This window comes from Brienomyrus brachyistius, chromosome 13 (assembly GCF_023856365.1).
Source record: "Brienomyrus brachyistius isolate T26 chromosome 13, BBRACH_0.4, whole genome shotgun sequence".
NCBI classification, from domain to species: Eukaryota; Metazoa; Chordata; class Actinopteri; order Osteoglossiformes; family Mormyridae; genus Brienomyrus; species Brienomyrus brachyistius.
In genome coordinates, this window is record NC_064545.1 from 8,154,141 (window position 1) to 8,168,696 (window position 14,556).

The 14,556-nt window shown below is 46.8% G+C and overlaps 1 protein-coding gene across 1 annotated transcript in view; it reads right to left on the minus strand.

Annotated features, from left to right (window-relative positions):
* Positions 1-148: 148 nt before the first annotated feature.
* Positions 149-14,556, minus strand: part of LOC125706718 (integrin alpha-11-like) — a 32,361-nt gene continuing 17,953 nt past the window's right edge. Inside the window, 19 exon segments of the mRNA XM_048973541.1 lie at positions 149-1,306; positions 1,611-1,724; positions 2,424-2,519; positions 2,669-2,779; positions 2,887-2,970; positions 3,655-3,768; positions 3,917-4,007; positions 4,316-4,399; positions 4,588-4,664; positions 6,612-6,710; positions 8,080-8,284; positions 10,083-10,168; positions 10,369-10,479; positions 10,903-11,045; positions 12,065-12,085; positions 12,088-12,230; positions 12,691-12,821; positions 12,960-13,163; positions 14,141-14,284. Coding sequence (XP_048829498.1) covers positions 1,193-1,306; positions 1,611-1,724; positions 2,424-2,519; positions 2,669-2,779; positions 2,887-2,970; positions 3,655-3,768; positions 3,917-4,007; positions 4,316-4,399; positions 4,588-4,664; positions 6,612-6,710; positions 8,080-8,284; positions 10,083-10,168; positions 10,369-10,479; positions 10,903-11,045; positions 12,065-12,085; positions 12,088-12,230; positions 12,691-12,821; positions 12,960-13,163; positions 14,141-14,284 — 2,172 coding nt within the window. The 3' untranslated portion in view covers positions 149-1,192.

Consider the following 14,556-nt stretch of genomic DNA (forward strand, 5'->3'; position numbering starts at 1 on the left):
TTCCCCTTTGATTTATACAGTTCTGTAAAGACAATTGTTAATTGTTTAATTTTCTCAAAGAATAACTAAATATTGTCAGAATTGGGGGGAAAAAAAAACACCTAAGCCTTTTGCGAATGCAGAAGATTAACCACACTTCTCAAAAAACCAGAATGAGCCTTTTTTATTTTTTAATGAGACATTTGCACATTTAAAGAATGAGCAGTTATCAGGGCTCTGCATGGGGCTCTTGCTGGAATCTGGCATCTACATGTCTTTTGTTTATGCCACACGATTACCCCTGCGACACTTATTCAAAGGACACGTCACGTCTCTCAGCAAGTTTAGTCTTGCTGTGTACAATAGTTACGATGAAAAAAATGCCACAATCCTTCATGTAGAATGACACAATCTTCAAGGACCTCAGATAAAATATGTTTCAGTATACCTAGATATGTACAAAATTCAAGTTCATTTTTATATAATGTCAAAGTGCATCAACATATATTTATTTTTAAAGATATCTGAAGTATAATTAGATTTTTTTTTTTTTTTTTACAAAATCAGTTTGCAGGTCTGTGAAACAATCTGGAATTACAGTTGTGAGTTGCTGGGTCAAAGGAAACTGGATACCAGTTCTTCAGAGGAAAGGCAATAAAAACAAAGCCTTGTTTTGGGGATGTCCTCCTGGGCCTGCTTGGAGACCTGGGCGGCCCAGCCCACTCCAGCTGTGGTGACACTGGAGCGCCCCCTATCTCAACATCGCTGCATTGCACAGTTATCAAGCTCATCACTTTTCACAAAGTTGTCCTTGATGTTTTCTTGGTCACGCGCCATATCTCATAAGTCTGTGGTGACATTTTCTATCCGTGTCTCTCCTCAAAGCGAAGGAGGGTGGCAATGGTTCAAATTGTGTTGGATGAGGACTTTTTGGGAAAGACTTTTTAACCAGAACCAGACTGATGCAGCTTCTCATAAGGACAGGAGCTGGGAGGATAGGGCCCCTTTTGAGATATTAGGGAAAACTGGAGTCGACTATCCCAGGATGGTGTGTGATTGAGATGAACAGCACAGGGTTGATGCTGATAAGCAGTCTGATGGGGGGAGAAGGTCCCAATGTCTCTCTCTCCTGCAGTCTTAGAGTCACCCTTGGTCCCCATAAGGGACACTCACTGGCGTGCCTCGCCTGCATATCCGTGTGCCTCTGCTGCTGTTACCGCTCCTCCACTGCCTTCCCATTCACTTCTGGCTCCGCCCCCTGCTCCACCCCAGGCCCCACCTCCTGTCCTGCCTTTTGTCTCTGCTTGTGCCGCTGGAAAAATCCCAGCTAAGGGGGCAGAGAGAGAGAGAGAGAGCAGTTAAGAGAAACAGGACAGCATAGAGTGAGAGCACAGCGCTGTCCAGCAATTCTCTGTGTTCTGTGCCTGGTGTTACCTAAGCCAGAGGGGCAATGTCCCCATGTGCAGGGCTAATAATGTACCCCGCTTCCCCACTTCCAGTAAAAGTCTACCGGGGGACCACTCCACCCCAGGGGAACCTTAGCGGGGGACCCAAGGGGACATCTTGTCCGGGCCCTGGGTGAGGAGGCAGTGGCCACCTGGAAGGCATTGAGGCCCTCAGACCCAGTGTACCTTCCAGAGAGCGAGGATGAGCAGCGCCAGCAGCAGCAGGCCGCCCAGCGTGCTCCCAATGATGATCCAGATGGGGATCGGGTAGTCTTCCTCTTTTCTAATCTCTAGGGTTATCTGTGGAAAATTCAACAACATCAGCAGACTCTCACACTGATCATGTGGTCCAGCTGTAACGGTCGTTTGACTGAGATTCGATGAATCTTCAGGGAACTTTCAACTTTTCCATTCCACGGCCTTTTATGTTGCCTCTTCACCAATCTGTAAGAAGTTGACCTCAGACTGGGTGGAATTTGCCGAATGACAGAGCCAGGCTACGCAGGCACAATGGAGGCCATGGAATCCAATTAAGTTTAAAAGCCTTATTCCCTTCAAAGTAACTGAAAAAACGTTCTTTAACTGCAGATAAAGGTTTGGGATTTTAAGCGCTTCTCCTGCCTTCCGTTTGTGTTAAAAAAAAAAAAACGGCAAGGAGAAGCGTATGAATGTAATATGAATATCATCCAGCAGGTGGCAGCAAAATTCCACTTTCACACCGAGTATTACTGGTCCACTTGGCCCTAAAGTTTAGTTTGAACTGTGAGCATTAACGCTACCTCTTGCTGTATGACGATAGGTGGAAATAGGGGTTGTGATGGACTGGAGCAGGACTTATGACTCCAGTCCTTAAGATGGACTAATGACCTAAGAAATTTCAGAAGAAATTTAACTGCATGACCTATGTTGCTGGAGTATTTGGGTATTATAAAATGGCTCTCCAGGAATAAACTTCCATCTCTTAGCCTGTGGGGGGCGCCACCTCTCTTGAGGACTCACTTGTCGCACTGGCCGTTCCTCATGCAGAAACATGGGGCTTGAGGGCTCCAGTTCCAATGAGGCTGTTGTCACTACCTCAAGGGTCTTGAACTTGACCTGACAAGCACAGCAGAAAACTTATTTAGAGTATAATGCCTGAGGCTGAGCAATGTAGTGATTTAAATAACACGACCTCCAACCCCAGACTTGTACCATGACGTTCTGCAGAACATCAGTTAGATGAGCACTGGGGTTTTGAAACTTACCGCAAAGAGAGTGTCGACGCGCAGTGCACCCCTGACCAAGAGCGCCACCTCTCTGTGAGCAGGCAGATCGATGGTACAGTAGAGCAGTGTGCTTACGGCATTGGTGTGGTTCTACACAGTCAGAAATGAAACATGATCAAGCACGGGTCATGGGGACAGCCTGGGCCGGACGGCACGAGAGAGGATGGCCCTAGGGACACTGTGGGCTGTAGATTTACCAGCTGAGGAATGCGGGAAAGATCCTCCGGGGAGTCCCGGCTCTGAAACCTCGGTGAGGGGGGAGTACAGAGGGTGCCATCTACCTACAGGGAATCAAGGCCTCGTCAGAATATATGCAGAGCACACAGACATGCAGTGTGCACACAGACCACACAGACATGCAGTGTGCACACAGACATGCAGTGTGCACACAGACATGCAGTGTGCACACAGACCACACAGACATGCAGTGTGCACACAGACCACACAGACATGCAGTGTGCACACAGACCACACAGACATGCAGTGTGCACACAGACCACACAGACATGCAGTTTGCACACAGACCACACAGACATGCACTGTACACACAGACCACACAGACATGCACTGTACACACAGACCACACAGACATGCAGTGTGCACACAGAGCGCAAGAGACATGCAGTGTGCACACAGACCACACAGACATGCAGTGTGCACACAGACCACACAGACATGCAGTGTGCACACAGACATGCATTGTTCGCGCAGAGTGTACAGACATGCATTGTTCGAGCAGAGTGTACAGACATGCAGTGTTGGTGCAGAGTGTACAGGCGTGCAGTGTTGGTGCAGAGTGTACAGGCGTGCAGTGTTGGTGCAGAGTGTACAGACATGCAGTATACATGTATGCACATGCTCAGCTCCATGACCATTCATTGTCAGCAATGTATACATATGCAAATCAATCACGGCAGCAGAGACCTTCCTTCTAACAGGATTTTTCCAGTGTATAGTTTTAACACCTGATCAATCAGGAAGTCATGTATCTCCAAGAGTTGGTTCCCCTGCTTCGTCACTGTCGGTATCTCAATGCTTAGCTGCAAATTCCTCACAGGGAAAAAGCCCAAATTCTGGATCTGCACATTCGACAGGAGAGAACCATTACATATTAGCATGAGCCGGTCAACCAGCAGCTGAACCACGTCACAGGCAGGGCCGAGCAGAAGATGTGAGACGCAGACCCAGTGAATCTGTCCCATCATCTGATAAACCGGCCTCCTCTACCTGGAAGGTGAAATTGAAGGGATGGGCCAGGCTGCGAGGCTGCACCAGGGAGCGGTCAGATTTGACCCCGTACCGAGAGGGGCTGGAACTCCTAAGGAGAGAAACGTCACCAGGCGAGGGTGTTGATTGCAGCATTACAGCAATGGTTCGTTGGATCACAGCAGCATGACCACGCCCCTTTTCCACCCCTGCATCGGTGCATTATTTGATGTGTTTCTGTAGCTTAAACTTATTCCTTAATAAGGTTCAAACCCCGGGATGGATCCTGCACCCTTCAGAACTGTCCAAATAATAAATGCTCAAGTAAAAATCCAGCTGGATCAATGCAACAACAATTTTAAGCATGTAGAATAAAATGGTCTCAGAATGTATATAATAAATTAGATGATCCAGACAAACCTTGTGAAAAGAAGATCTGCTTCATACTTCAGCGGGTGAAAGATATCAACGAAGTTATCGTCCATGTTCTCATCTTCTCCGTTGCTGTGAACAGCCAGTTAAAACTCACACAAAAGCAAACGGGATCTGAAACAATGTGGAGATGCCTTCAGCCGCTGAGCTGCATGGGGCCGGACTGTCTTTGGGAGTGTGGTGAGGCCCAGACGTGCGACGGGCAGTAAATAGCAGCAATGATGGCATTTCATGCTTGACGTCATTCAGGGGGCTCTCACCTGCTGGCCTCCAGCACAACCTGCACGTGGTCCAGGAACACAGAGCGACTGAACTCAAACTCCAAGCGGAAAGACACCTGCGGGTAGGTAGATCATGTTTGACGTCTGGCCCTGAACACATATGAATACAATAAAATGCCTCTAGATTGTTATAACGGACTTCAAGGGACCTGGCAACAGTCCGTTATATGCAAAGTCCGTTATGTCCAGAGTTGCTGTATGCATTTACTCATGCCACACCCCAGCAGACACACCTGTGTTGTAGATTATTATATTGTACGTGTAGTAATCCAACTTCACCTGAGCAGATGCGTGACTATTAATAATCCCGACTAGGTATCTGTGCTGGATATCACCGGCACGCCACGTACCTTGTAGGCGGAGCCTGCATGTCCATTATAGCAAACAAAACTACAGCTAAAAGCGGCCCTGGGGACCAAATTGTTTGTCTGTTATAAGCGAAATTCCGTTATATGCGAGTCCGCTATATCCGATGCTTTTTTTGCATGTTCCTAAAGGTGCACGGCCGGGACCAGCGGACCTTATTCGTTATAGACGATATTCCATTATACGCGAGTCCATCATAACGGGATTTTACTGTACATACAAACTGCCGGCAAAGAATTAAGATGCTCAGTGACAGACAAAAGGATCGCAGTGTGTGGCTCACTGGGGTAGGACACTGCATGTGATCGGAAAGTCCTCGGGTCAAATCCCATGGTAAGCAAGGCCCTTAACCCCAATCGCTGCAGGCATTGGCTGTCGTTGCTTTTTGGAAATGTACATCATTTTGGATAAAAGCTTCTGCTAAATGTTGTGCTGTTGTGCTTTGAAGGGCTTTGATGTACACTTCAGGAAGACAGAATGTTCAGCTGGTTAAATAGGGGAGATGTTGTTTAAAAAGTGCTGGCTGTAGGTATCAGAGCAGTGAAAGAGCAGAGTTAGCCTCTTGAGCTCCGCCTTCCAACTTTCCACGGTTCTCCTTCCAAAACTAACAGCCTAGCGCTCATCAGCAGCCAGGTCAGGCCGAGTAGCACCTGAGGGAGCTTCCTGGACCGTGGTTCTATGGGTTGAGCTGTGCACATTGGCACCATCTGCTGCTCAGAATCAGTGGTAATACATGTTGCACCGATCATCAGGACTGGTACATTTGCTGCCCTTTTGAGAAACAGCAACCATCTAACCAGCAACCTTCACACACGCATGAGAACCTGAACTGTAACTGGCGTTCTTGGCTACGCTTTCATATTAACACTTGGAGCAACTGCATGTGCAACACTGACACGATACAAGCCGCTGTTTGGCAAGCCCTTGCTGGCTATATGCTACACTAGTTTTTATGCTACTTTAGATTTTAGTATTTTTAGCACAATAGTCTGAATAGAAAACGCATCAGAAGTGCCTCTGGTGGAAAGGAGGTGCTAATCAAATACATTCACTAGCTGTCACTGCTCCTCAACATCTTGCCTAGTTTACTGCCAAGGGTGGGGGTGCCAGATTTGACTGGGAGCTTTGCTACCTTCATCTCCCAACACTTCCAACAGTCAATGAGGAGACACTTTCTGTCTGAGGTCAAGTAGAGTTTTTGCTCCATCTTCATGTTTGGAGGTAATTCTGGATGGGAAACTTCCTACGGCTTCTTATTAAATCTGCAACCTTTTTCTCAGGATTGTCTCCAGGTGCAAAACCTGGAACCAAGTAAGCGATCAGGGCCTTATGCATCTAAATATCTTCTCCACATAACTGCATCTGTCTGCCAATGCTGGATAAGTGCTCTGCATATTTCAGAGCCCTGAACCATCTCCAGATGTCGGGTCCACACATCCATGCACTACAAATGCTCAGCTCAGCACCAGGCTTTTACTCGTCTTGGAGAAGCTCCACTGAAGAAAGTCACAGAGTGTCAGTCTTCCAACCCAGATTTGTCTGTGTTCCTCATGGCTGAATTTGACTAAGCTGGGTATGCACATCTGTAGCCAAGCTGTTCATGTATGTAAATGAGGGTGAGAGCTGGCTCTGCCCACCTGGGTCTGCGACCTCAAGAATGGTGAGCTGACATTGCAGGACCTCTCGAACTTCAGTGCATCCTCACCGCGGCACTCGATCTTCACATCCGACTGGTCCTGTGGGATTCACGGGTGTAGAAGAATGTATGAATGTACTTTTGGCTGACCGACGAGATGAAGGTAAAATAATGTAGCAGCTCAGTCGCAAGTCAAATGATTATTAAATGGACTTGTAGCCAGTAGTCAGCGGTAGCGTTTACGCCCACTCAAAACATGCGTTTGCAGGGAGTCCCTGAGGTTTGGGAGCCCCCTGTCTGCCAGAAATAACACTGGGGGGAGGGGGGCACAACAAATCTGCTCCTGTCTGTGGAGTCTTAAGGCTCATTTATACTTCTGCGTTGATCCTACACAGATCTTACGCCATGGCCTACGCAAATGGCCTTTAGAGATTAGACAGGCCTCTTCTCTGTCTGTTTTGAAATCACTTCTGAAATCCCATCTCTATACCCCAGCCTTTGACACCTTATGAGATGTTTGCTTTAGCTTATTTATTTTTGACTGTTTTAGTTAGTTATATGTTCTTTTCTGTTGTTTTAATATAGATCTGTTATTTATTATGTGTTTTATTTTGTTCTTATTTTTTATGTTGCTGTGTTGTTTTATCTATTTTTCACAATTTATTTACCGTACAGCACTTGGTCCTGTACAGACTGTTTAAAGTGCTTTATAAATAAAGCTGGATTGGATTGGATTGGCCTACACCATTGCGAGCTTTTATACTTGCGTGCTGGTGTGTCGGCTTAGTGCAACGGCTTATCTGTCATAGGAAATAAAACTTGGCAAGCGTTGCAATTCTAATGATTGTTCCTTTTCATGATTATCTAGATTAAATATAAAGATCAGTTTAAAGTTTGCCGGCATTGCTTTTGCATGAGCTCTGTATGCATCCTCCAAGACAGTCATAATCCTTTTCATCTTCGCCGTTTAAATCACTCATAAATGGATATGTGAGAAATGTATTTATTTTGAACTCCTTTTTTGCTTTATAAATATCGCAATGTATAATAAATCACATGGGATTACCTGAAATTTTCCAATATCACGCAGCCCTACCGTGAACACTGTGAACAGCTGCATCCACGGCAAAAACAGCAGGCTAGCAACAAGCTAAACACAACTTGTCCCACACTACATTCCCCCCTGCTGGAAACAAACAACATCAAAACATTTGCACAGGAGGTAGAGCGATGCTACCAATTACAGTTCTTGTGGTCTGTGTTGCCGTAACATGTAGTTACATTGCTGGGGAGGTGCACATCAGACTATGGTATATGATACAGTGTAGGGTACAGAATCGTACTACAGAGTAGTATAAATCAGCGGAAGTGTAGACCTTGTAAGAGTGTAATAGACCTTGTAATATATACGCATAATGCATAAAATGCATCTATGCATAAAAACACACACACTGCTCTAATCATCTCACCTTGACCATAAGACTGGAGAAGTACAGGTTGGGTGTATGTGAGATGTTCAGACGGGTGTTGAAGGCGTTCTCGCCGCGGTTCTCCAGCTGCCCTTCCACCACCATCCTCCGGCGGGATCCCTCCACCACGCGTTCCGACGCCTCAGCCACCCTGGGTCTCTTGCAAAAGGCCCCCATCGAGGCCACAGCTTGCCCACAGAAATGCCTGCCAGGGGGGAAATGAAAACGTGTCACTTTTGGCCCACTGACTGATATTGCAGAAGGAGCAGGTAATCACCGACCTACAAACTGATTCCTGATCGCCTTCTATCATCATTGGGACTGTCTGCTTTTCAATCTAGAGGCAGGAGGTCCCCATAAATGCAGAAACCGTGCAAACGTTTGTAACAATTACACCTCCCCGATGCCAACATAGGAACTGGGGTCTTGGAGTACATGGCGCACGAGTGGGAATGAGCTGCTGCTTGGATGGTGATTTTGAAACTTCAGAGAGATGCTGCAGACCTCTAAAGCTCACAGGCCACTAAGATGTATGCACTGGTCCTGTTTACTATAAACAGAGTGTACGTCTTTAGCATGTTTTGTACTTTTAACATGATTGCCAGCATAGGCAATGCATAGGTCAGAACAAAGAGTTTTGTATTTCCAGGATTCTGTTACGGCACGTCATGGCACATGCGGGAAAAAGGTGATGATCCACTGATGGTGCCGAGAAAAAACAGGGTTCATTAAGGATATTAACAATACCGGGGAAGGCACTAAATAAATGACCACATGGAATCAGAAAAAAAATGAACAATGGGGAAAGCAAGAACGAAATACAAGAACACATTAAGCAGGGAAACACTGGGAACAGCACCAGGAACCTGAACAGAGTGACAAACACGCAGTAAATAGACACAAATGTGAATAACAAACAGAGTGAGGGCACTTAAATACTCACAGGGAATCAACGCAAATGAGGGACAGGTGTAAATCATAATCAAAATAAGCAATCAAAAGGACTCAGGTCAACAAGGAGCAGATGCGGCGGATTGCAATTAACAAGCACTAGAACCAGGAAACATGAACAAATACTGAAGGTTAACAACACGGAGAAACACCAGGAACATAAGTGCATGCAGAACAATAAAACGAGGCACGAGCAGGATAAACTAAAACGGAGACGGAAAGATAAATAATAACAGACACTAAGAAACAGAAAACCAAAAAATGTAACAGATGAGGCTGTCTTCCGGTCAGCCTCAAACACAGAGTCAGTGAGTATAGCCTTCAAGCCACAGGCTCAACCTATTGAGCTACACAGCAGCTTAGGGAGCAGAGAGACATATTAGGGCTAAGGGGCTACAAGACAGAGGAGGGAACAGGATGGCCAGCATCACCTCCAAGCCAAATGGGGACAAAACACATAGGACATGTGAACAGGCGGCGATTCTGACAGAATCTTTTGAGTCTTAGTATAATGATGAATGGATGTATGGATGAATTAAACAGACAGGCTACAAAAATCTTGCAGAACTGATTAATGCAGGGGGGGCATGGTGGTGCAGTGGTTAGCACTGTTACCTCACACCTCTGGGACCAGGGTTCGAGTCTCCGCCTGGGTCACATGTGTGCGGAGTTCACATGTTCTCCCCATGTTGTCGTGGGGTTTCCTCCAGGTACTCCGGTTTCCCCCCCACAGTCAAAAAACATGCTGAGGCTAATTGGAGTTGCTAAATTGCCCATAGGAGTGCATGTGTGAGTGAATGATGTGTGAGTGTGCCCTACGATGGGCTGGCCCCCCCATCCTGGGCTGTTCCCTGCCTCGTGCCCATTGCTTCCAGGATAGGCTCCGGACCCCCCGCGACCCAGTAAGATAAGTGGTTTGGAAAATGGATGGATGGATGATTAATGCCTATTTTGCAATTGAAAATTTGTATAAGAACAATGCACTAAGTGCACAATAAAGAACACAAACACTGAAAAAAACATTTTTGTGTTTCTGGTGACAGGAGACATACCTACGGTCCAGGAGGTCAGAGTGAGCTTTCAGGACCAGATCGGAAACACAGAGGTCGTCATCTTCACATCCATTCCAGAAAGGCAGCTAGTGTGTGGGGGGACGGGACGCCAACACAGTGAGCATTACTCCATCATGAGCATCACTCCACAAGCATAAAGGCTCCTCTCCTACTTCAGAGTAATGGCTGGAGATCATGCAGTCATGGTCTGAACTACAGGAGGAAGAACATAGGATCTTCTGATGGTAAGAATGTGAAAGACATGAGTGTGTGCAGAATGGCTGACCTCTGCCCTCAATGTGGTCGGCCAGCTGTCGTCTAACACAGGACCTTCGGAAGGATCTTGAAGATTTACCTCCACTGAGAAGATTACAGGCTGAACATAGTCTGTGGTCTCCTGAAATAAGGAGAATGCCTCAATTAAACACACCAAAGCATGACCACAACACAGGAACAGAGTTTCACATGACTCCAAAATCCCACTACTTAGATGCATATTGAGAAGCAAAAATGGAACCAAAAGAATTATTTATTTTAATAGCTCAAATGATCAGTTATTGCATCTTTATGCTGACAGCCTGGAGTGGATCGTGGCTCAGTGGGGTTCAGGCAGCTTAAGGTCAGAAAGTCACCAGTTCAAATCCCAGACTCAACAATGTGATGTCACTGTTGGGCCCCTGAGTGTGGCCCTTAACCCTAATTGCTCCAGGGACTGTCTGACCCTTATAAATGCACATCACTTTGCATAAACATGTCTGCTAAATGAATGTAATTGGGCACTCTATGTAAGTGTGCTAATGGGCGGTTCCGTCAAACGCACCATGACGTGGAAGAAGACATGCTCACAGGACGAATCTCCAAGCAGTAGGACGGCATCCCGCGGATTCCTCTCGCTGTCGCTGTCGTCCAGCACGGCTCTGGCAGCATACCTCCGCTCGTCTATGAAGGTGCTGTAGGACACGGCTGCAGGGCAAGGCACACATCGCTTAAACGATTAGCCATCACCTGGACGAGTATCACTGAAGAGACAGCAGCCACGTGGCTGAGGGTGTAGTGTGCAGCGTTAACCCAGAAGGGTGAATTTTCCTTGGGAAGAAGCTGATGGAACTGCCTGGGCAGGGGAAATTAATTCATGGTTTTATGATTTTTTAATTAATGATTTTTTAATTAATAAAAGTTTGCCCCCTAGATACACAGTCCCTCAAACTAGTATCTTCATTAGAATGAAGCCCATCCTTCATCATTCAATAATAATCAGTAAATAACCCCCCCCCCCCACACACACACACAAACACCCCAGTCAATCAGCTGAGGAAACGCAAACTACGATGACGGAATGCTGCATGAAAAAAGAGGTTTTCATATTGCGCCTGGTGATTTTCCCTTTAGCAGATACATAACTTTTGGCCAAAAGTGATATAGCTGCATTTAAAAGGTCATTCAGATGTCGAAGGCATTTCCCATTTAGTAGAGTGATAGTAATTAATGGGGGCAGAGTCTGGTCTGCGCTGATGAAATCCAGGCCGGGCAGAGCATGAGGGTCAGAGTTTATCTGCATAAGGGAATGGAATCGAAATTGAACGAAAGACTTTCCAGTTCCTGAGGAGTAAAGGTTTCCATTGTAAAACTATTGTCTGGTCACAGTAAATCCATGACTTTGTCACATCTGATGGACAGATGTGACAGTGGGAGCTGATGCCAGATGAGGTCATCATCAGCACTTCTCCCCAAAGCTCCTAAAGCTATGAAATTATAAAGAGGGTCATTCCCAAGCATTCCATTGCCAAATTCCCTGTTACCGGACGGAAGGGTCACAATGTCAAAAATAAACCAATATATGCAACTGAAATAACTCTGATCTAACTGCTATCTAGATCATTGCTGTTAAAATGAGCATTGGTATTTACGAGCTACATGAGACAAAGGTGCAAACCTTGCAAAAGTAAGTGCCCCCAGGGGAGGTTGGCAGGTGCGGGACTTACCCACTTCCTGTGTCGGTGGGACGGCGTCCTCGCTGTGGCATTCAGGCACACGATGGCAGACATGCAGGTGACATCCTTGCCCCCCCTGCGGCAGTCCTTGTTGAACACGTTTATCTTCCTTGGCTCAAACCACACCTCAATGTGGATACGGACGACGCTGCGAGACCTGGGGAGTGACCATGGAAAACGTATAGTGTAAACAAATGAGGAAAATGCATAATCTAACATTCTAAATATATGTAAGTCAATCATTCATTTGTGACCTTGAAATAGACTAGAGTGATTACTATTGTCAAGAAGAATCGCTTATTAATCACTGGGGTGTTGTGAGGCACAGTAGGTTGAGATACTGTATCCGTGACCAGAAGAGTGTCACTTCGAATCCGGGATCATCACTGATCCTTAAACGCTAATTGCAAAGACTGCTTTGAATGAAAGTGCCTGCATGATAAATGTTAAATATTAATTATTCATTTAGAAAGTCTCTTCATGTAAATTATTTGTGAGGTTCACTGATATTGAGGTAGAGGGACATCTGGCAAGGAGCTCATGGAAGAGGAGAGCTGGTTAAATAATGAAGGAGGGGACAGAGAAAAGCCAAAGGGCATGAGCGTATGACAACTCACCAGAGGAGTACGGCAGCCCCCAGGGAGCCCACCGCCAGGTCCACCAGTCCATCTTCATTGAGGTCCAGCCGACCATGGACGCTGCGGCCAAAGTATTGTAAGCCAAGAGAGAGTGTGGCAGCGGCAATCCTCTGGCAGACAGAGACAGCAGTTATCACACTGACATTCCGGAAATGTCTCATCAGAGCCCCACAACAAAAATCTTCATGTACTCAGAACGACAACCCTTATTTAGCAGAACCGCAGAAAGATTTTTTTTCATGCTCTACCTGTTTATATTTCTGCTGTATTTTGCCTTGCTGGCCATAAACTACGTAGATGGACCCCTTATGGTCGTCCTCTAGCGGCGCGCCAACAACCAGTTCGCTGTAGCCGTCGCCATGAGGTCGGGAACGGGGGCCAGGGGCAGAGCCAAAGCGCGAATTCTGCCCCTTTTCGGAACCTTCTAGCACACCCTCGAAGGCGAATTCACTCTATAAAGAAAGGGTATTAAGTTTGAGGAGAGGCACGCAGGATCTGATCGAAAACTCGGCTCCTGAATGCCTGGAAATGCGTCTGGCAACATGAGCGGTAGCGAGAGGCCCGCATCCAGGCAGTAATGCCTTCAGACAGTCAGAGCGACTGCTGTACATGGAAAGAATGCGAAACGAAGGCAGGGGCAGAAAATCTCTAGCGTGTAAAAGTAATTACGTGTACTTCATCATCCTCTTAAAAGAAAAAATCCGTGCCCGTTACTGTGCTGACCGAAACACGAGTCTGGTAAAACAAAGGCGGCAAGTTCCTGCCAAATCTTCTGAGTGAACTACCAATCTGAAGAGCGGGGCAGAGATGGAGCACCGAGCCAGCGCTGCGTTTCACACGCTGCTTTTTGGGGGAGGGGGCTCAGCTGCGCGCCCTGCGATAAGGCTTTTAATGGTTCTGATGTAAGGCCACTGGGAATTATGCCCCTGAAAGCAGCAGATCTTACAATCTGGGGTATTTGTGTAAATAATGAATAATGAAAGCCAGGAGCTCCCTGGGATGACCTTGGGATTTGTTCTGCTGAAGCACATTGTGATGCTGAGTGCGTCTGTCACAAAGGGCCCGGCCGGTTTGGCTAGCAGGGTGACAGCGCCCCTTTTTGGCATAACTCACATACTGCATGCTTAGTGTCACTAGGTAGACATCTGCACAGCAATTAAGGACATCCCAGGTGTTTGAGACACCTATCGGAGCCCTATATATGTTCTTGCAGGACCTACCAAAATCTTCTGTGTGCATCTATTTGGCCTATCAGACTCTTCTGTGTTTTACTACAGGGCCTATCAGAGCCTTCTCTATGTTTCTATGTGCCTATCACAGCCTCTGTGTGCTCCTGCAGAGCCTTGTGTCTTGATACAGGGCCTCTACTAAGACTCTTTCAGTGGGATGCCCCATAAAGTTCCTGCCCATCATATGCATGTATACTCACCTCCCTCCGTCACACGGTAGACGACCACCTGCCCCTCTCCCAGCCACCGCTGAAGTACATGGGAGCAGCCACTAGGAGGTCGTCAGTGATGCCGTCCTCATCGATATCCAGGGGGGCAATCTCGCTTCCGTAGTAGGAGCCGATCTGGAAGTCACACGGCACACATCATATACGGGACCTGAATTCATATCACCTGTACCATTACATAACATATATGTGGGGTGAGGCCCACTGGGTTAGAATGGTGTACCTAAAATTAAAAGGTGACCAGTTCAAATCCCAGTCTTGGCAGAGTGATTTCACCATTGGGCCCTGAGCAAGGCCCCCGACTGCTCCTTATACTGCCCTTGGGATTTGAACCGGCACCCTTCTGATCTCAGGCATAGCATCTGAACCCACTGCGTCACACAGCAGCC